The following is a 22,345-nucleotide window of genomic DNA, read 5'->3' on the forward strand; positions in this document are numbered from 1 at the left end:
TTTTAATTTCTTCAACATTGTTCTAGTGTGTGTGCGCGTGCGCGTACACTCAGCAGCCGTTTCGTCACCAAGTTGTCATCATGTTAATTAGCTTGTCCATAGTTGTTGTCACTTGGGAACAGTAAAAACACTTCACTTGAGGAAAAAAGAGCAGCAATAAATATGGTACAAAATGTTCTGTCTAATAATAATGTAGTACTGTAATGTAGTGAGAGTAGTGAAACTTCAGAAATTTGTGAAGAAGGATAAAAATGTAAAATTACCTGGCCAGAAGGCACATGTTTTTTGATTCTGCTCAAACATTGGAGTAATTTGGATTATTACTTATTGGATAGAAATCAAGGAGAGAAAAGATGCCAAGAAAAAATATTTTTGTTTTTTACAGTTTAAAATTGAAAAAATAATAAAAGAAAAAGAAGAACTATTAAAGGTAACTTCTGTTCTGGAGAAGGAAACGACACAACTCCGAGATCAAGTTGAAAGACTGGAAAAAGAACTTAACCATGAAAAGCAGAGATGTGACCAACTGCAAACAGAGCAAAAGGTTAGTTGTTTTACTGATTAAAGCTGACTCGTAATGTCTGTAATCCTTCTTTTTCAAGAACCAGTTAAACTGGGTGAAAATCAGCTATCAAAACCTTTCAGCAGTTAGATAGACATTTACATTAGAATAGGTCAGTTCCTATTAACCTCCTGCCACTATGCCTTTTATGTCGTAAAATGGTTAAAATATTTAAGGCTTTTGGTACCAGGCTTAGTAAGATAATCGATGACAACTGTTACCAGATGTTTGACATTTAATTGTGAAATTCATAGTGGAAAAGTAGTTGATAGTGGAAAGTTCACTTATGCTAGTTTAAAATGGAGGATGGCTTTTCAAATAATGCCTGTTAAGGTATAATTACACAGAATACACGGTATTGAAAATGGCAATAAAGCCAAAAAAAAAAAAAAAGTTGGTATTAAAAAGATCAAGACTTAACAGAATGCTACTGTCAGAATATACTAAGAGTGAAAAGTTAACTGTGACTTCTCTTAAAGATTTCAGAAGGGTCTACTGATTTTGAAAGGGAAAAGAACAAACCTAAAAATTAAGTTACAGTCTTAATTGGTAGTAGAAATATAAATCTAGCCTGAACCAAAGAAAGCTTGCTTTGGAATTCTACAAATAGTAAGGAAATGCAGTATTAGGCACACAAAAGTTAGATTTAATATATATTTCAGCTGATGCTTAAAAAAACAACAGCAACCACCACCAACAACCTTTTAGGAGAAGATTAAAAACATGTGGGAGGAAGGTGGTGACATGGACAAATTTGAAGTAATGAAGCCTATATAATTTAGCTGTGGACAGCAGTTAATAGGCTATTTCTAAGTACTAGTACGTATATGTCAACAGTTCTGCACGATACACCTTTGGTAGAAAGGAATTTGTTGAAGGAATTTGAAACTGCTGAAATTTCATAGTCTACTTTTCAGCAGTCATAATTAAATGAGCTATAACATTAGATAAGGAAAAAGTCAATATCTATTTTAGGGGAAAAAAGTGTAAAATCTTTCATATAAAAGAATTATTAATTTTAAGCATATGGGAGGACCAGTTTAACAAGACTAGAATTAAATACTTAAAAGCATACATTTAATGTATCTACAGAAGTGGAAGCTTAATGGATAAATCTGAATAAGCTATATAGAAATCTTTCATTATTATTTGAGGTTCTTATATTGAAATGTCTTGAAAAATTGTCAGTTGCGATCCACATTAGCTCTAGAATGCGTTTTTAGAACAACTTGTCAAATGGGACTTCAATAGCTGTCCAGCAAGGGTAGTTAGACAATAGTTAATCAAACACTTCACCTATCTGGAATACTATAGCAGTTTCCTAACCCAGGCACTTACTTTGTCTCTAAAGTCTTTGGCCTTTTCTTATTTTACTACTTTTATGTTTTCTGTTTTTCACTTTTAAGAGAGTTTCTGCTGAACTGAAACTTGCATTCATTTATATGTATATTATAATATGCATATAATAAATGCTTACATACGTTAACAGAACATAAATTCAATGTTACTTCTGAAAATTAAGCTTGCGTCTTCTAAATCAGATGCATTAATTTAACTTGTTCATCATCAGAAAGTTTAATAAAGAGCACTTTATATGCAGCTTTCTCTGTAGCCCTACCAAGCCTAAAGATGACCTTCCTTCTTCTTTGCTCTCCTTACATCCCTACCCCATTACTTGAAATACAGAAGCAGGCCAACAGGTTATATGATTTATCTTTGCTGGGAGCTTTGTACAGTGGGTTAATAGACATATTTAAAGATTCCTGAGCAGCAGTTATGCAGCACTCATTTCAATTACAATAGCTAGGTTTTATTTTCCTTCTGGTTTGTTTAAAATAAATAAAGTCAACTAATCTAGTCAGCTTCGTGTGATGTGAATAATTGTTATTGGCAATAAACCTCAACAGTCCATTAATTCAAATCTTGTTCGTAAGACCACAAGGGATAACCTTGAAATGTTAAGTAATCAAAATATAGTTATATAACAGCAGAGTCTTCACCTGTGATTAGTATGAAGTAGGTAATTTAGGTTTGAATTGTTTTTGTTGTTGTTTGGTTTTGCTTTTAAGTTACAGAATGACAGCTTTAACAAAGTGATTCTGTGGGTTCTTTTTCTTCTTTTACTCCTAGTTCTCTGCTGCACTTCACATGCAGGTGGATTTTTAGTTATGCTCCAAACCTTTGACACATAAAAATCTTAAATTCATCAACTCCACTTTTTAATCTATATTTTTTTAAATGTTTAGTTTATTCAGGTGAAGGTTTAATTTTTTAGAGTTCTATTAAATATATTAACAACAAACAACTTTCAATATATTTCAGAGCACATTACATTAAAGAAAAACAATTATTTACAAGTAGATAAGTCTGTACAGATGTGCCCAATTGATTCAAAGTGAGTGCAGAACTCTTTTTTCTGCCAGTGTGTTGGTAACTGTTATACACTTATTGCCATTTAAATTCTGATACAAATAATCATGAACCCCTTTATATAACATACTTGTCGATCTGTTTTCCTCTTTTCTAAAAAACAAACAATCAAAAAAACTTAATTTCCTCAGAGCAAATAGTGTGGATATCTGACCTAGTATCCTTGTCTTTTGATGATGTATATTACTAAGCTACCCTGTATTTTTTACCCTAGAATAACAGAATGGTTGATGTTAGAAGGGACTGTTAAAGATCATGTAGTTCCAGTCCACCTGATGCAGACAGGGACATCTTTCACTAGACTTGCTCAAAAACCCCATTCAGCCTGATCTTGAGCATTTCCAGAGATGGGGCATCCACAACTTTTCTGGGTAGCCTGTTCCAGTGTCTCACCACCTTCATAGTAAAGAATTTCTTCTTTATATCTAATCTAAATCTACCTTGTTTTAGTTTAGAACTGAGATCCCTTGCCCTGTTGTAGTTTGTTAAAACATAGTTTTCTTAACATCTCCTTTGTACTTAACTTTTTTTCGCATGTATTTAAGATACTTTCCTCCTTTCAGTACTGATTTTTTTTCAGCCTTCACAAATAGCTCAGGGGTATTAGGGACCACTGAGAAATGTCCATAGAAACATTGGTTTCCTAATACAGACAAGGTAGTTGTTGGAGTATGTCACAGCTCTATCCAAATTAACGTTTCCCTCCCACTCTTAATCATTTGCTTTCTTCTCTACCTAGTTACTGTCATGGAGTTCTGGGCACTAGCGTATTGTCTTCTGTGTCTGCTTTTTGACTGGTTGGGATGTTTTTGAAATAGGTCTTTAGAGGCTCTTTGGCGCAAATATTAGGAAGAAACAAACTAAAGTTAGATTCAATCTTTTCGGGACAATATATACCAAAATAAATCTGTTCAGGTGTAATACAGTCAGTATTCCACGCAGTTTGAATATAGGGCAGTATGCATGCTTGTAAGCGATGCAAAGATTTGCTTTCTTGAGTTTCAAGAACAGGTGAGTCCCTGACAGGTAACTGTAAAGGTCACAGCAAACTACAGATTTTGGTTTGCTAACAGTGTTCTTGCTGTTCAGGAGATACAGGCTTTTGTTGCCTTTTTACAAGATTTCTCTCTCATTTCCTACCAACAATGGGCGGAATAAATGAATTCAAGGGGCCCACAGTGACAATTACAAGACATGAAGCTGTACTGGGCTGGGCTAGAAGTATTTTTCTTCCTAGTGGTTTGTATGATGCTGTGTTTTGGATTTGTGATGAAAACAGTGTTCACAACACTGTGTAGTTATTGCTGAGCAGTGCTTACACAGCAACAAAGCCTTTTGCTACTCACACTGCCCTGCCAGCAAGCAGGCTGGCCCCTCTGTGGGCCCCTTACCACAGAGACAACCTTCCCCTCAGCCCCCAGATATCTTAAGCTATTGTAGAACTTCAGTCTGCAAATTCAGTCTTAACTCCGTTAGGTTTTCTTCCTCCTCTTTCATCTAAGGGCCTTTTAGCAGATGCAGTATGTAGTTGTTTCAGCAAGATCAGTTTCTGGGGAAGGAAGTGATTCTTTCCAGTTCACCCCCACCTTCTCCTGCCCCCCAACATGCGCATTCTTTTTAGTCTCTTGAAAAGGGCTGTATATCCTGCCACAGAAAAGTCTGCTATCCTTCTGCAGCCTGTTTTCATGCCAGTTAAACCACTCCTATGCTTAATTTCATGCCGTCTGGGGAATAAAATGAAGTAATGTTTTTACAAAGATGATGTTCCCTGATAATAACTTTTTTTTTTTTTTAGAATCATATTGCATATATAGCTTGCAACTCTAGTGTACAACACTGTTAAAATAATGATGCACTTAATCACTATGATCCTTTTACTTAAGAAGACACATGATGCATGGTCACCAGAACTCTTCCAGGTTGATTTTAACATTTAAAATTTTCCTTTGGTTTCCTACTGAGATCACTTGTTTACTGGTACACGCCCCGGTGTGAGAGCTTCAATGCCAAGCTGCTTTTACCTGAAAGTATTTTCCTTTCAAGAAAGTTGAAGAACATTGAATCAAAAATCGATTGCATTTTTATATATTAAAAAAGCAATACAAATATAATAGCAACACAAGTATTTCTCCTATATATCTTATATGCTATTGATATAAAAATATATATACCCGTGTAAATAAAAATGCATTTTGTGTGTGTTCTCTGGCAGCACTGTCATTGTCTACTCCTTTAAGGTTTAATATTACTTTCTTGAAAGAGGGGAAACGTACAGTAGCCATTGTATCACTCATACATTTGCTTGACTGACACTGTGCAACCACTCAGATTTGTACACACGGGTTTTACACACTTTTGTAGAGAGCACAGCTTGCACGTCTGATCCTTTTGCAGTCATTTGTCTCCCTCTACTGGGCAAAGAGCACTTCGGAGCTGATTTCTGTAACGTTAGAGTGGTGACAGGTCGTCTTTCTGTGTCAGGGATGTTTAACTTGAGTCAGTAGCAACAGATTTATGAATTACCTGCTTGTTGTTTGACCCTGGGTATATTTGAAAAGCGTTTCCATTATGACATTGACATAAAGTGAGGCAGAAGTGAACTTACTGACTTGTTAACTTGTTCTTTCGTCAGCTTTTGAAAGTTTATTTCACCATTTAACTTCTCAAAACTGGGCTAATTCATCTATTTGATAGGCAGTTTTAATGGGATATCTATGCAAATCCAGGTTCTACAAAGGCATTTTTCCTGCGAAGTAGCTTTATACACGGAAGAGTTTTATTCAAATGTCAGGGATTTGGTTGAGTTGGCCTCTGATTGCATTTTGTAAGGAGTTTATCTGGTTAGACAGTGACAGAAAGCTGCCGTGCAGCGTGTCTGCAGTACGAGTGCCCAGTTCATAAAAGTAAATGAATTGAGTGTTTTTTCTGTGGCAATTTAAATCAAGCTATGTTGTTCTTGTTTGTTTATGCTGCATGTTCAAAAAGGTAGGACTCAGGGAAATGCATTGTTTGAAAAACAAAACAAAACCCCATCATGTAAAATAATGACTTAAGGTTACAAAGTAAACATTCAGAAATGCTCAGGTTGGAACCCGCAATTACAGGACCGACGGGTGCTGTAAACATTTGGGAAAGAACAAACCCTGTTTTAATGTTTCAGTGATTGTTCTGTGTATGAATATGTCCTAAGCGGATTATATTTATTTCACGGAATGATTGGAGAGGCTCTTAAATGTTTTAGATAGGTATTTAGCCTGAAGATTAATTCAAATTATATATTTGTGAGAGTGATTTTTTGCAGTTTAAAGTGGAATTATAAGAAATTTTAAGCATCTTACATTTTGAAATGTAAGTGCATGCCGCAGAATCAGTGTTTGTGTAAACACTTCGGCTGCCTCCTGCAAAAACTTGCATGTCTGTAGTCTTCATGAAACTAATGGTATGACTGCTGCTACTTAGATGAACTTCTACCGAGTTAGGCCTTAGTTTTGGAGAGAGAGAGAGAGTTTTTATTCTGTTCAGTGATGTTAATTTTAAATCACTGCTGCTGTGATGCATTAGATTTTGGATTAGAGAGACTTCAGTGTTTAGTGCGGTATTTTTGTGGCCAATCATAGCAACAAAGATAAAATCTTAAAATCAGGGAGTATGTTTGGGATGGGTTTCCTGGTTTACTTTGCTGGAATATTCAATTTTATTTTGGAAAGGAAACACAATTTGAGGTTTCCTTTCAGAACATTTGGGCCTTGTGTCACGAGAATAGTCAGACAGTTTTGTGGTGGCAGCAGTGGTTCTGTGTTGTGTTCATCACTTGTCCTCAGAGGTCCTTTAAACGGGGCATGATGTTTTACACAATTCTGTTGGAGCTCCTATGATGTCAGGGGGATAAACAAAAGGCTCCTGCAGATAATTAACCTCGTTCCCAAAAACCTCTATGGGGATATGAAGGGTAATGGTTCCCTTGACATTAAGTTACATCCAAATAAATCAATCCAGCTGAAACTTGAAAAGTGATGGCAGTTTTTATTTTTATTATTATTATTTTTGAAATCGTCTTGTGTTTGGTGTATTGACCTCTTTAGTTTGAGAGTTTCATAGGTTGCTTTTAGCCTTTCATTCTTCTTTCATAAAGGATGAATTCTGTAAAAAGTGAAATACAGGTTGTAGATATTAGCTGTTACTCAAAGATGACACTTTTTGGTATAGTAAAACATGGGTAGGTGTGTTAGATGTATTTATCAGGATACACAAATCTAAAGCCACTGGTGTATAATTTGGAATTTGTAGATGATGTACAATCCCTGTTCTTTTAGCATCTTTCTGTAACAAGGCATAAATAAGTAAATGGTGTTATCTATAATGGTGTTTTTGTGCACCAGGGTGACAGTTTTTCATGTGATTACAATAAAATTCATTTTACAATAGTCAGTTTTAAGTCTTTTGCCACTTTAGAATAGCAATTAAAAAAATGTGTCCCATCTCTCTTTTCCTTCCCTACTTGAGGGTGGTACATCAGACTTCCCAATGTAGGATTTTGATTCTGGAAAAATAAATCCACTTGACAGCTACTGTAAGTCTTCTTTGTTGCATTTCATTAGCGAGAGCCCTAGTAATTACAGGAGTTTTTGTTCTGATTGCTTTTGTTTTGCAGCAGTGAAGCTGACTTTAGTAACTTCTGGCTTCTTATTCTGCCCCTTGTGCTGCAGTTTGCTTTTCCCCTCCGCACATAATACTGTTGCAACTCTTTTGGAGGAGGGGGTGTGTTTCTAAATTGAATTAAAGATAAGAACCAATGTAAAAATAATCTTGAAACTGTCATGTGTTTTTAAACTAATTCATTAAAATGATCCATTCTTTTGCTTTGTTTTTATTTAAGGCAGTGGAAGGAAAGATATATTTGTAGACATTTCAGATAAATTAAAAAAAAAAAAAAAAGCAATTTATCAGCTTGGTAGTAGTGGTTGTATGTGTTGATACGTTTATTATATTCTTCCACTTGAGACTCCGCCTAAAACACAGCCGACCTTTACCTGTAAAATGAGTACTCATTTTAAATTTTATAGGCTCTGAAACCACCGTAACCAGAGTGTATGGGACTGGGACTGCAGCATCTAAATTGAATTGCTAAGAATTCTGTAAAATAACAAGTCGTCTCTAAAAATTAATCCTTTCTTCTTTCAAAACTGTAGGCTTTAGTTGTATCTAAACAAGTTTATTAGGTGAGAATCTGTTAAGTATGGAACTTTTACATTTTAATACCATGTCCCTTTAGAATAACTAGCAAAGCAGCATCAATTGTAATGCTGTTTGTGGAGTGTATTTTTTCAGGCTATTAATTCCTTTTAATATATGTTACCTTTGGCAGCCTGTTTGAACTGTTTGTACAGTTTGTGTATATAATGTATCAGATTAAATTCTTTTGAAGGCACTTGGGTTACAGCAGTTACAGTTATGCCAAAGTGGTGTTTAGAGAAAACAGATATGCATTGAAATAGGCTTTTTACTATACTAGCTTTTCAAAACAGGGGCAGGTAATTAGTCTCCGCTGCACTAGAGAGGGACAAGCAGTTGTAATGTGTGTTGTTGCTGCTGGTTATATAGCGAGTTTTACTTGGAATACCGACTTTAATTAAAATATCCTGCCTTCATTACACTAAAGTACACGCACTTTTGTTTGCAGGGAACTGATAGCTCTTCAAAAATAAAAGCCTTACGGGAGTTCTTGGTCTTGTCTCTAATGCTGTTTTCAACAAACAGTGCATTCATAATCCCTTCTCTAAATACTTTATTAAGGCATACAATAAAGCCAATTAGAGTTCAAATAGCTGGAATGGATTGGTCCTCTTCCTTTTTAATAGTATCTGTAACAAAAATTAAAATCTACTTTAGGTGCCTGTTTAGGGGTCAGGAAGTATTTGAGACATCAGCTACATTTGCCACCCTCACAATTCACTCCCCCCCGTCCCCAAATCATAATGCCCAAACCTCTGTTTAGTTGCTTGTAAAAGCAGGGCTTAATTACACTTGCAAACAACGTATTTTTGACAATTAATGAGTAAAAACAGTCCTCATTATATTTTATTGTACTTAAAACATTGTTAGTTAAGTGGAATCTGGCCAGTAGGGGTTCTCCATGAACTCTGCTTGATGTGTTTCTCATGATGTAACAGTACGGTTTTGTTGTTTCAGGGCATTAAGTTTTGTTTAAAAATGATGAACAGATGAACTAGTGCTTTAATCTTCCAAAGGCAGAGTGAAAAGACAATTTGTACCTTAGTATCTGCACAAACATTGTAAGTCACGCTGTAGTCACTCGTGTTGGTCAGTCTGTCTTGACCTTGTTTACACTTTGATTCGTATCACTGCCACAGGGATATTTAGCCAAGCTTTATTGAATTTTGATAACAGAAATGGTAATGGATCTAGTGTTACTGAGTTCTTTTTTCAGGAAAATAGTATTATATTAAAAATCATGCTTTTCTGGGTTAAGATGGCCTGTTTTTAAATGGTCATTTTACTGTGGTGAAGACGACTTTTAACTGTGCACTGCCTTGGATGGTATAGACATTACTGTAATTAGAGTAACAAATGTGTGCTGAACTTGCAGTGATATCTCATCTTGTGTCTATCAGCGTTACGAAGGAATCTGTTCTGGGTGTTGTCATCATCCTGTCTCAGCTTCCAATCTCTACGACTTGAATCCTGCAGTTGTTTCATGGTCTTCCATGAGCTTTGTGAGGCCTTCCAAATGGGCTAGCTGGTAGAATGTAGCATCATAACTAACTACTCATCATCAGGAGTATCATAGCTTTCGTTTTTTCTCCTGCTTGCAGTTGTCTTTACTGTGGCTTGCTTCAGTCCCTAGTCCTGCTGGCCACCCTATTTCTGATACAAGCCACGATTCTTGTGGCCTTCTGGGCCACCTTGGCTATTGACCAATACCCCCAGGTCCTTTTCTGATGGGCAGCTTTCCAGCCTCTCTTCCAATAGTCTCTGCACAAGTGAATGCTTGCACTGAAACAAAAGCCTTATTGACTCATTGTTTTTATTAAATAAGCACAGCGAATTTAAGGTATTTAAATACCAGGTAGGAGGTTCATAATGGGCCTGTCATACAGTTTACAGAAGAGAAGAAATCTAATGACCATCTGCCTTATGTTGTAGCTTTATATGTGCTCTAAACTAAAAGCACTGAGTAACTTCAAATTGTGCATTTTAATTTCATATGGGGCATTTTTAGTTTTTTTTTTTTAAATTATGTAATTTATTTCAGTTGTATAAATGTGATACTGTTTAAGCAGAATGTTCAAGTTCATATATGAATGCTGCATTGCTTATTGCATTAATAGATGATTGAGAATGCTAAACGTTATTTGAAATGTGAATTTTGATCTTTTTTTCTGATAGTAAATTAATAGGTATTATTGAATATTTATAGAAACAATACACATACTGTTTTGTGTAGGAAACTGAAAAAAAAAAAGTGAAGTAAATGCTGGAATGTTTGTGAAATATTCCTTTATTTGAAATAAAATACATAGGAGGCATATACATATATATTTGCATATAACCTAGAAAATAACAGTATTTGAACATTAATTCAAATAGCATTTTGTAATTCTGGAGATGTGCATTACTGAATGCAATATTTGCAATTGTTTTTAAAGGCTAATATTCAAGCATCAGAAACTCTTAAAACTGAAAACGATGATTTAAAGAAGAAGCATGAAGAGGCTGCTTCAAAAGTTCTCCAGCTTGAAGAAGACATCATGACTGTTACTCAAAAAGCCATTGCGAAAGAAACAGAGTTAGACAGGTATTCAGTCATTTTGACTCTTACCTTCCTTATTTTACAGTTTCTTTCCATATGTGTTTTTTAAACTATCACTTTGTAATATATGTATGATTTTTCTGCATTAATAATTCTGTACTGTTAATTTGCTTGTTTCTTAGTATGAAGGACAAACTAAAGAAAGTGATGCTTGAGAAGGAGCAACTTGAATGTGTTTTGAAGACAGAAAAGGATGAAAAAGAACTTTATAAGGTAACTTTATTCCTTGTACCCGTGTACACTGAAATGAAGTGGTTTGAAATAAAGGTAATAATGTTTTACAGAGAGATCTGATAAATGGAATTTATTAAGGAATAAGTGTAAAAGGGCATTTCTGTGAATAAAGTTTTAAGAGTTAAAGATGTTTTTATGTAGGAATAAATTAGGAAAATGACATTTGAATTTGTCCCATGATGTAAAAAGGTCTCTTAAGAAGGAGAATTTGTCGCCAGTTTGTTGAAATGCAGGCGCGGTAACCTAAAATTATTAGGTTCTTTAGGTATATACAGTGCATCATCCAGTAACTGGTTATCTTAACGTACCTATGAAAAAATAAATTACTTTTTACTCTTTCAGGTTCTCTCCCAAGGGTATATTTTCTAGATCAGTATTCTTGAATCCTTTGAGTAACTTTGAGAAGGTGTAGCAGGAGTTGTGTTGCACTGATTTTTCACTAGCATAAATGATTTCTTTTGGTGGTATTGAGAAACATCTGTATTTAAAACAAACAAAAAAAGATTTGTGAATAGTCTTGAACCAGAAGTTCTGAATTAAGTGGGCTGCTGGAACCATCCTTACAGCAAACATATATGTTTAATTTTTATAGGAGCTTGCTGTACTACCCTGACTAATTTGATGTGTCTATTTGCTTAGAACAGTAGGTAGAGAAACTGATCAGGCTTTAGCAGTGTCACCCCTAACTTGTCTTGAGATGATGACAGTTTTTGTACTCCTTCTTTTGAAGAAAAAATCCTGTTTCTGGTTTACTTACTGTAATAAGGAAATCCTTGGGTTGTGTAAAACAAATCGGAAGTGTTTAAAAGATTATTTATGTTCATAGGAAAACATCTTGTATGTGTCAGGCAACATTAGATTTATACTAGAAGTCATCTTAAACTTTCAAAATGTTTTTTGCAAGCATGGAATTTGGCTGTAAATAAGCAGCTCAAATCCTGTAGTCTTTGAACAACACTTGAATACAACAATTACCATTTCTTAGGCATTATATGATAGGCGTGGTGACATCTTAAAAACAGCTCTAGGGTTGTTAAAGTAGTTTGCTGTCTTGGTAACTGGATATTGGTGGTATAGTGCTGTTGCGTAGACAACTTCAAGTAGATACTACCAGAAGATTAATTTATCTGTAGCTTTTTAAAAGTAATTTTCTTGCTTGTATTTCGTTTTCCTGCATTTGTGAAGAGAAGAGTTAGTTTTGAAAAGCTTAGTGTGTTTTGTATAGAGAATGGGAGCTTACCTTCAACCTGTAGAGTGGAGGAGCTGTTGTTAGAGCCAAAATCAAGCTGAAAGGATTCCAGCCAGAAATCTTCTGCTGTGAGGGCAGTGATATTATCAAATGTTTAATTTTTTTTCTTTTCCTGTCCTAATCTGTCTCAGAGTTGAGCTAGAATTTAGCAAACACTTAAATGGGCAGATAAACAGCAGTTTTTTTAATGTGGAAGAAGAGTTTGACATTTTTTAGCATCATTACAGATACACTTGAAGAATACAGAAATAGAAAACACCAAACTAGTAAAAGAGATCCAGACGTTTAAGAATTTGGATGCAAACAAAGAAAACATGATATCGTATTATAAAGAGGAGGTTGGCAGATTACAGCTATTTATAGCTGAAAAAGAAAATATGAAGAAAGCTTTTTTGCTCTCCTCATCAAATAAGGTAAGCATTGCTAATATAATTGGCCTACTTTAAAATAAATATATCCAAGGTAGTATGTGCTTAACAAGAGAAAGGAAGAATTGGTATTTTCTATGTATAGGTTGAGAGCCAGGAGGATTGTGGTGTTCTCAGCAGATGCAGAAAATAAACAAAGGAGAAAGTAAATTCAGTTTTGTTTTGCTCACTCTGAGATTCTTGAGGTATCTCACTTGAAAAGCTTTGAGGTGAACTCTATGTGGAAGAAATAATTTGTGAGTTCAGTAAAAGTGGTGCACTCCTCTGAGTTGCTTATAGCTTCGTGAAAGAGGAAAGAAACTTAAGAATAGAGAAAAGAATGCAGCCATGTTGAGAATGCAGAGGATGATGTAGGAAGAAAGAGGAAAATTCAGATGTACTGATGGACTTGTTAGGTGCTGTCAAGATACAATGATGTAAAACCTGAGGAGGGATAAGATGCCACATAAATGGACTAAATCAACTGACAAGTCAGCAGTATGAGTGTCAGTAGGACTTGTAAAGAGGAGGTGACTTTTGTTATTCAATGTGATAGGATTATGGTTAGCAAGCAGTGTGGTGCAACACGATAGAGAATGTGCTGAAGAACTGGTATCCATGCTGTCTGTGGTCTGGGAAGGGTACTTCAGACTAGTTTTAGTGTGGTGCTGTGGATAGAATACCTAGCAGTTGGAGTTAGGTTAGGTTTGTTCTTGATGCACATCTATCTTCCTGTTTCATTTCATCTGAAAGAAACCCGGTGTCTGTGTCTTGAGACTGTTCTGTGATGTGATCTAGCATGATAGCTAATGGTGGAACGACTGGGGGTTTTGCTTCAGGAATGTGCTCTTGATCCAAACCAGAGTTAATTTAGACACAGTCTTGGGAGCCAGCATGGAAAAGGCAGGTCATCCAGGTGATGCACTGACTTTATTTCCATCTTGTATGTCTTGTCAGTCGTCTTACTGAAAAAGCAATCTAGTTTTTGAAAGAAGAGACATTGTGTTAAAGTTAGCAATGTAAAATACAAGTGCTATTAAGAGTGGAAATAGCAAGAGCACAAAAAGAACCCATTATTTTGCTTAAATTACAATTTATATTCTTTTTGTATGGTGACTCCACAGTTTTGTTTCTGAATATGTTAAACTACACACAATTTTACTTTAAAAACATTGTAGTGTGTGTATTGGAGCAAACAAACGTCATCTGGCTATCTTGAGAAGCATTTATAACTTTTCTGGTGGGATCATTAACATTTTTGCCTTATGCTGTGAAATTGTTTACTGAAAACAATACGTTTACTGAAATACATAACTGATATAGGATGTGCTGTAAAAAAATATTTAAGGTATAGTTCTTTAGGGCACCTACTAGTTCATCCATCTTCGTAAATGATTACAGAGTGTACTATTCCAGTGGACTTGCTGTGCAATCTTCTCTGTGATTATTAGAAATTAACAAATAGCGGACTAGAGATGCTTGAATTTATGTCTAGACTCAAGAATATGAGCTCATAATATCTTCAGGAAGCCCAGTGGCTGTAACTGGCTTATAATAGCTTTTATTTTTTAAGTTATTTTTTTGTAATTCTGGGCTTTTCTGAGTGTTGAGAGAGCAGTAGTACAGTTTGGTCAGTGGGCCCTTGGGCTGCTTTATCGAGCAGTGACACCAAGAGCCTTAGAGTGCTGCATGCTGCAGTTAATTCTCTGTTAATTCTCTTTTCCTTCTGAAACGCTTATTATGCAAGATCTTGGGACGTGGAGTTGTGTGGAAAAATATTCCAATGCTCTATTCTATATTCTTTGACATAAACCACTTGCAGGCATTGTAAGGCCTCTTATTCTGCTGTAACCTGCAGTGTCTTACTCTGGGATCAACTTTGTTTTTGAAGCTGGATGGCCATTTATGCCTGTTAGGAGCTCTGTGGTGGTAAGATGTTCTGCAATAAGCTTAAACTAAAGCTGAAACTACAACAAAAATACAATATAGGTAAAACGATGATGCTTAAGCATGTGTTTTGAAATGGTGATTGTGCACAGACCTTTATATCCCAGTGAAATATGGATATAATTGTTGGCAAAGAAGGCACATGGGGAAAATTATACTAGTGCACAAACTTCTGGATTTATCTGATTTTTCTTTTCAACATTTCTCATCTGTTTACCAATCTTTATTTCAACTTTGAATTAAAAAATGATCAATTCTCTTTCTTCTCTTTCACAGGAGGATGCAAGTATTTTAAAAGAACAGCTGAGGAAAGCTGAGGATCAGATTCAGGCTAGCAAACAAGAAGCTGTCCTAATGTCAAAAGAGTTGAGCGATGCAGTAAATGTGAGAGATAAGACAATGGCAGATCTTCACAGTGCACGTCTGGAAAATGAAAAGTTGAAAAAGCAGCTTGCTGATGCTTTAGCTGAACTTAAAAAAATCACAGCTTTGAAAAATGAACAGGTAATTGCTAGTTTTTCTTACTGGGGTTTATATGTATTCACAAAATCGGTCAATCAGCTTACTTAATCCTGGAGTGTAAAATATGGGTAATTATTACAAAATAGGACTGTCTTCTGTACTTACACAGACTTCTTTGCTTTCTTTAATAAAAAAAAGAAAAGGCTTTTCAGGGAGCAGTACTATTTGAACAAAAGGGATAACAGTTTTTATTTTAAAAAGGAAACTTCAAACGCAGTGGAGCAGGAACTGCGCAGAGAAGTTGAAGATCTGAAGCTTCGTCTACAAATGGCTGCTGACCATTACAAGGAAAAATTCAAAGAATGTCAAAAACTTCAAAAACAAGTAAACAAGTTCACGGAACAGGCAGTAAGTAGAACGGAGAAATTGCAGTTATTTTGTAGCCTTTTAGCAACTGTTTAATTTCTTTCTGCAAAAAAAAGGTTTTACCTTTTAAAAGGGTTAGAACATACCCTTTAGAACATACCTTTACCCATAACCCTTTTAAAAGGGGTAGAACATACGCTAAGCAACTGGTCTTTGTTGACTATTTTCTTCCATTTAGCCAAACTATTTCTATGGATATTTTAGATAGCTGTTGAATCCAGGCACAGGATTTGTAGCAACTGGTGTGTGTAGAAGGCAAATAAGTGTTTGGATGAACTTATGAGCATAACTTTGTTCAAAGAAAAATTTTGAAGGTGAAGCATGGGAAAATGCAAAACTACTATATAATTACTACTTCATTTCAGTCCCATCAGTACCTCCAAAAAACAAACACAAGATAAAAATTAAAAAACAACAACAACAACAAAACAAACAGGCCAAACATAGTGGAAATAGAGAACTTAGAGGAAGATTCTAAGGAAAAGTGGGGAGAACGTTTCTACAGCACAGTATATATGCACTCGGATTCCATATCTGTTTTATAATCTGATCACCCTTTCAAGCTTTGCTCAATGAAAAAAATGAGGATTTTTCAATGATGATGTCAGTCTTATGCCACTTAGTAACTGAACCTATTAGTGAATTTAAAACTGATTTTAGAGCAGAGTTCTTCAAAAATCTGGGGAAATCTGTGACCGAGTAGCAAGAGGCTTCAGTGGGGAAAATGTGATTTCTTAGGACAAAGTCTTTATTATTTCTGTGATCTGCAGAACAAACAGGGAAGCCTACCCAGTTTTGATCCACAAAATAGTTTCAGAGTTTGATTCTCATCCAGAAGGTCAATGGTGAATGAGGTATCATCATAATGAATGTGGCTTTTCCTTAAAAATGTTCCACATCTTTGGCTATATTGTAGATCTGATAGAAACACTGAATATTACTACTTTGACTTAGGGCACCAGAAGTCCAGTACTCGTTAGTAATACTGACTACATTTTCTAATGAAATGTTAGATTTAAGTTGATGGATATAAGTGTAACTTATTCTTTAGAGAACAAGATTTTCTAATAATGTGTTTAAAAATTGCTATTTCTAGGGCAAAAAGAACTTTGTGAAATCATACTATAAAAACCATTTTCTGAGACTGTTTCAGTGTTAGTAGAATAAATTGTGTTTACATATTTATTATTCTCTCCTGTTTTCATGAGCAGTTCTTCCTCATCCAATTTTGGAGGAGGTGATAGTGGAAGAAATATGTTATTTTGTGCTTTGGTTTTCATATAATAAAATACCAAAACAAAATTTCTTTTCACCAAGAAAATTGCAGGGAATCAACAGAAACTGACAGATGCATCTAACATTGAGACAGCTACTGCCGTCGTTACAGACAAAAAGTTGTCTGCATCTCCAGGTATCAACAGCTTAAATTTTGTATATTTGTATCAGCCTGAAAGCATTGTCTATGTGAAGTAGTTCCTACCAGTTTTTGTAGTATAAACTAGGTGAAGTTGTTCAGTCTTCTCTGAAATAAAGAAAGCTGGTTAGAAATGTGAAAATTCATCAAAAAAGCTGTTTTTTTTTTCCAAGTGTTAGCATTCATAAGTTATTTCATTACATCTTTTCCAAAACAGTTCAGTTAATATTATTAATATTAATACAAGTAGGACTGATATGTTAATTTTTGCTTGATAGTCATCAGCTGGTTTAGCCAAGCTAATAAACAGTTCATTTAAGAAAAAAAAATCCTCCCCAAATTCTCAATTTGTGTACAGTAGTGTGAAAATTTTGCAGTCATCGTACAGTGAATATTCACTGGAGCATTCTGTTGTAAAAAATCAAATGCACAGTAAAGTTCTGATTATTTGATGACAAGGTCAAGTGTATAGACTGTTCTCGTGATTTATAGGCAATAGTAGTTTATTAGAAAATTAACTAGGTTATAATTTTTATGAACTATTAAGTTCTTATAAAACTAATCTTCTAAAATAAACATATAATAGGTTATAACTGAGCCTAGTTTAATATTCAGTTTAAATTGATAAATGCCAATAAATGCTGACCAGTTTTGTTGTTGCCTTACAAGGTCACGCATTCTTTCTCTCTATGGAAACTCTAGGTTATAATTACTATTCAGTTTCATCCCATTTTAATTAAATACAAGTGTTTCCTAAAAAAATAATAAAATCTCAGTAAGTCTAATTATGTGATGGGATGAAGTAGATTGCTGAGGAATTTCATGATTCTGCAGAAGAATAAAATATCTAGAATAATATAAGAAAGTATTCTGGTGTTTACTTTCTTGGGAGCTCATGGGAGAGATGACTTCTTTACATTGATCTGTGCAGTATTTATTTATATAGTTATGTTCATCTGCAGTATGAGAGAAGGTGCTGAACACTGCCTTGCTGATACGACTGCTGATCCTTCAGTATCATGTGACTCCTGATATGCTTGTTTCTGAATAAGAATTTATTGGATGACATGGAGCACTCTGTTCTTGATGCATTTTCAAGTTTAGTGTATCATCTCTTTGATGCATACTTTATTTATGGAACAAAAAATCAATGGTCATGTTTTTTTCTTCAATGTTCACAGTTAGCCCCATTTCACCTGATGTAGTTTCGGAATTCATGGTAAAGGAGCAAGTACGTGAAATGAATAAAGAAATTGCTGAGAAAACAGAGAAGTATAAGAAATGCAAGCAAATGTTGGCAGTAAGTAAATGGCTGCTTCGGAAAGCTGAACAGAAAGCTCTAGGTGCTAAATCTTAAAACCACAAAGCCTACCCAACTGAGTTGCCTTGCTGCTTATTTGTGTGATACTCCATGCTTAAGGTAGAAATGTTGACATTAGAAAACACGTTTTTATTGAGTCAGCTCTCAATTACCTGTGGTGTTAGGGAGGCCAGATAGAGACCGCTCAGGATAACCAAAATTCAGGAAAAAACAAGCGAACAAAACTATTACTACTAATGTGCTCAAGTTTTTGAACACGTTTTTTAACTGTATATTTTAAATGTAATTACTGTAATATGTCAAATACAGCATGTTGCTCTAAGCCAGTTGATGTTTGGAACAAGTAGAGCAATTATTAATCTGATGTGATGTTCAAGTGCAATAATTCCCTCCAAATCTGACTGTCCTGGGTTTTTACATTATTTTGATATCCGGGTGGGTGGGGCTTAGTAGCTGAGGCTCAGTGGTACGTAACTGCACTTCTCTGAACCAACGATGGCACCAGTAGTGCCATAATAGACCCCTCAAATGTTAGTACTTCTCAGTATGAGTTTGATTTTCCTGCAACTAGTTCGGATGTATGTGTAATGATGGAGTGTTTCATCAGTAGTGATCATGAAAAACTGATGGCTGTAGAAGTGTTTTAAAAAAAAATGTCCTCTAAGTGTTGGATTGTCATGTCTCTTCAGTTGTGTGCTTCTTGGGGATTAAAAAAATAACATTATGAAGTCAGAACAGTTAGAGTTAAGTTTAGAATTAGAAACTGTGATTTTTTTTTTCTCTACACTAATATATTTTCTTCTCAAATGGTCATAGCACATTCCTAAACTGCCATGAACTCAGTTTATCATCTTGTTTCTCTTAACTTATCAGAAGGAGATTACATCCCAGAGAGCACATTAAAAAAGAGTAATAACTACCATGTAATTCTGCTCGCTGCCCTGTCTATAGAGATCCTTCAGTAGCTTCCACGGGCTATTTCTTCTGTAGTAGTGCTCAAATAAAGCCTTGCCTTTGACCTTCTGGATGAAAGATATTTAGGGTGATTGTACAAGTACAATGGGGAAAGGTTTTGTATTGAAGTGAGACGGTGGAAAGGGTAAGCATGATTATAAGATGGTGTTAGGGTTTTGTTTGTACAAAGAAACTTGAAACAGTTAAGCTAAAGAGGAATAGCAGCTTGTTGAAAACTCAAGCAAGAAAAAAAAAAGTACATTAAACATGTTCACAATATTCAACACTCAAAGCCTTGTAATCATCAGGTTTGATTTGTTGAAAATGTTTGTAAACGGTAAAAATCAGTAAAATAGTAATAATGAGGTAAATAGTTCTAAAAGCATAGAGTTATTCTGTGTCATTGTTTGGAAAAAAATTATAAATGCTTCATGCTGTGCTATAAACCACTATAGGGTGAAAAGATGAAATGCAGTGTTTATGCTGATGAACTTGCTAAACTGGAGCTGAAGTGGAAAGAACAAATGAAAATCAATGAGGGTATAAAATTACAGCTGGCAGCGAAGGAGGATCAGTATAAAGTAAGTTATGGATTTTGTTTGTGACAATGAATGGTGTTCTGTTCTTAACTCACATGCTCATTTTTAATAGTTTGAGTAATAAACAGTTTTAATGGGAAAAAACACTAAATGTACTTTTGCCCTGAATAGAAAATCTATAGGAACAGCATGTTCTTTTAATGCTTCTTTTAAAGTAAGACAGACCTGCTAAGTAATATACTTACTAAATGGCTATCAGCCCTTTAATATTGTGGATTTAAAGAAACCTTTAAGTGACTTTAATCTTGTGTTACAGGAAAAAAAGGGTTAGAGAGTTCTTATTTCTGTTGCTTACAATAATACTAGCAGGAATATCGGTTGGCATATTTGTCTAAAATCTTCATACTGCATGCTACGTTACCAGTATAGTAACATCTAATGCATTTTATCTGAATTAACGAGAGATTCACTATGAATGACGTTTTTAAAATATTTTTGAGAGATTTAATTTAGAGGATCTCAACTATGATCTTTGTATGGTGACGTAACATACATGCACCAGGAAGTCAAGCATAATGGACAGCTTTCTTACACAGAGCCTTCATCTTTGAGGTTATGATACTGGAACATATGTTGCGGTGGCTTGTTGGGTAAACAAGGGAAAAATAAATGCAACACATTTCCCCAAGACCAGCTTTTTTATGCTTATGCTCAATCTAGTGGTGATTGTTACTGCAGTAGGGTAGGAATGCTCTATATTGCCCATCTTTACCCATTGCAATGAACAGGATTTAAACAGACTAGTGATTGTATTAGTTCTAGTAGGAGCCCTCATTAGAAATTACCACATTTTTTCTTTATAAAATACTGAAATACTCTATGGAGCAGTTCAGCACTATGTAGGCTGTGTAGTCACTCTGTGATTTTCAACACTTCTTCTAAAGCTTTTAAAGCTCTAATTTCACTTTTATAAAATGCACGACTCTTCCAAATTTATTTAACTTCATTAATTAACAATGATCAGTTGCCACACATAATTTAATGAAAAAATAGTTTGTTTTTTAACTTCTCAACAGCAGGAGTAATAAATAATTGGTTCCAGAACTGAAAGTATTTTGGCTGCAATTCAAAACTTCTTACTGAGGAGGGTGCAAGGAGGGGAGGAAAAAATGAGCTTTTTGTCCCAGACAGTCTGTTGAACTCTACTAAGGGAGGAAATTTCAGAATTTAAAAAAGACAACCAACCAACCAACCAAACACATAAAAACAAAAGATATCTAACTCTACAAAGTATTGCATTTATATGCCAGATAAATAAGTGGAAAGGTGATTTTCAAAATAAACCAGGATCCAAATAAAACAGCACTTTGTAGAGAAAGCTTATTTAAATAATAATTTGGAAACAAAGAGGAAAAGCTTTTTGTATTATGTCAGTTGCATCTGTCTTCTTCCTGATCACCCAACAGGGCCACGTGGTGAATGTTTGTGAAACAAATGCAGTGTCTTTGAGGTGGGAGGGTGGTTTGGTTCTCCGTTCTGTTGTGGAACATGAGATGGAGAGAAGTGAACGAAAGAAGGGAGAAGTGAACTGAAGTACTTGGTGGCAAATTCCTTAGAAATAGTGTGATGAAGCTTGCAAACCTGCAGCTGTTTCTGGAGAGCAGTGTCCCTCTTTGCCTTTAGTAACACTGGTATTTCTGTTTTCTGAAAACTGACAGGAGAAGGCTGCCAATGTCCTGCTGTTACCCCACAGATAAACTTATGGAGAACGTTTGATTATCTGTAGTAGTACTAGGTGTTTCACGTGGATATAGTAGGCAAGTTATTTTTCCATCTGAAAGATGAGCTTAAGTAATTGAATGCATTGTTTTCAAAATAGGTATGCAGGGAAATAGTGTCTATTCAGTAATCCAAGAACTGTAAACTGAATCTGATTTTCATATAGGTTCAGCTGGCGGAAAAAGAGAGACGAATAAAGGAACTGGCATCACAGCTGGAACTCTTTACCAGTGAGAAGGTATTGTCAGGACTGCTGTTAAATATTGTAAACTGGCAGCCGTGGGGCTCTTTGATTTGAGGAATTGCAGTTTACTTTTAAGTGATAATTTGTTTACAGTTCAAAGGTACTTTTCCATATTTGAATATTTTGCCAAAATGAGTAGCATTTTAAACTGCAAGTTCTGATAGTAACACTAGAAAAAAAATGAACCACGCAATACCAATTTCAAAAAACTGACTCAACCTTTGAAAATAGTTGTTACTGTTCTGTAATAGTGTTCTAGAACACGTTTTCTACATATACTCTAACAAAAACATTACAGTGCCAGAAGTTCATTCTTTCAGTCTAGAATAATACTCCATCTAGGATCTAAAATAATTATTTCTGTTTGCAGATTATGCTGTAAGTTAATAATTTCAGATTGCAGTTAGCTCCACATTTTACCAAGCATTTGGATTTCTGTCACTTTTTCCTTTCTCACCTCAGTAGTGTCCCTGCTTTTCAGCAGGTTTTCAGTGAGCTTCAAGCCTCCTTCCTGTTCTTCTCCTTGGTATCCCTTAGTGAAAGAGG

General features: G+C 35.1%; 1 protein-coding gene across 3 annotated transcripts in view; it reads left to right on the plus strand.

Annotated features, from left to right (window-relative positions):
• TAX1BP1 (Tax1 binding protein 1) overlaps positions 1 to 22,345 on the plus strand; it is a 52,706-nt gene that overhangs the window by 16,637 nt on the left and 13,724 nt on the right. The window contains exons 5-14 of one of the 3 annotated variants that reach the window (XM_035316311.1): positions 386 to 544; positions 10,660 to 10,808; positions 10,946 to 11,036; positions 12,534 to 12,719; positions 14,937 to 15,164; positions 15,384 to 15,530; positions 16,866 to 16,959; positions 18,144 to 18,262; positions 19,693 to 19,818; positions 21,722 to 21,793. In XM_035316311.1, coding sequence (XP_035172202.1) covers positions 386 to 544; positions 10,660 to 10,808; positions 10,946 to 11,036; positions 12,534 to 12,719; positions 14,937 to 15,164; positions 15,384 to 15,530; positions 16,866 to 16,959; positions 18,144 to 18,262; positions 19,693 to 19,818; positions 21,722 to 21,793 — 1,371 coding nt within the window. The remainder of the gene's footprint in view (positions 1 to 385; positions 545 to 10,659; positions 10,809 to 10,945; positions 11,037 to 12,533; positions 12,720 to 14,936; positions 15,165 to 15,383; positions 15,531 to 16,865; positions 16,960 to 18,143; positions 18,263 to 19,692; positions 19,819 to 21,721; positions 21,794 to 22,345) is intronic. The other 2 variants (XM_035316312.1, XM_035316313.1) reach the window with 2 other exon arrangements.

Source organism: Oxyura jamaicensis, chromosome 2, assembly GCF_011077185.1.
Source record: "Oxyura jamaicensis isolate SHBP4307 breed ruddy duck chromosome 2, BPBGC_Ojam_1.0, whole genome shotgun sequence".
NCBI lineage: Eukaryota > Metazoa > Chordata > Aves > Anseriformes > Anatidae > Oxyura > Oxyura jamaicensis.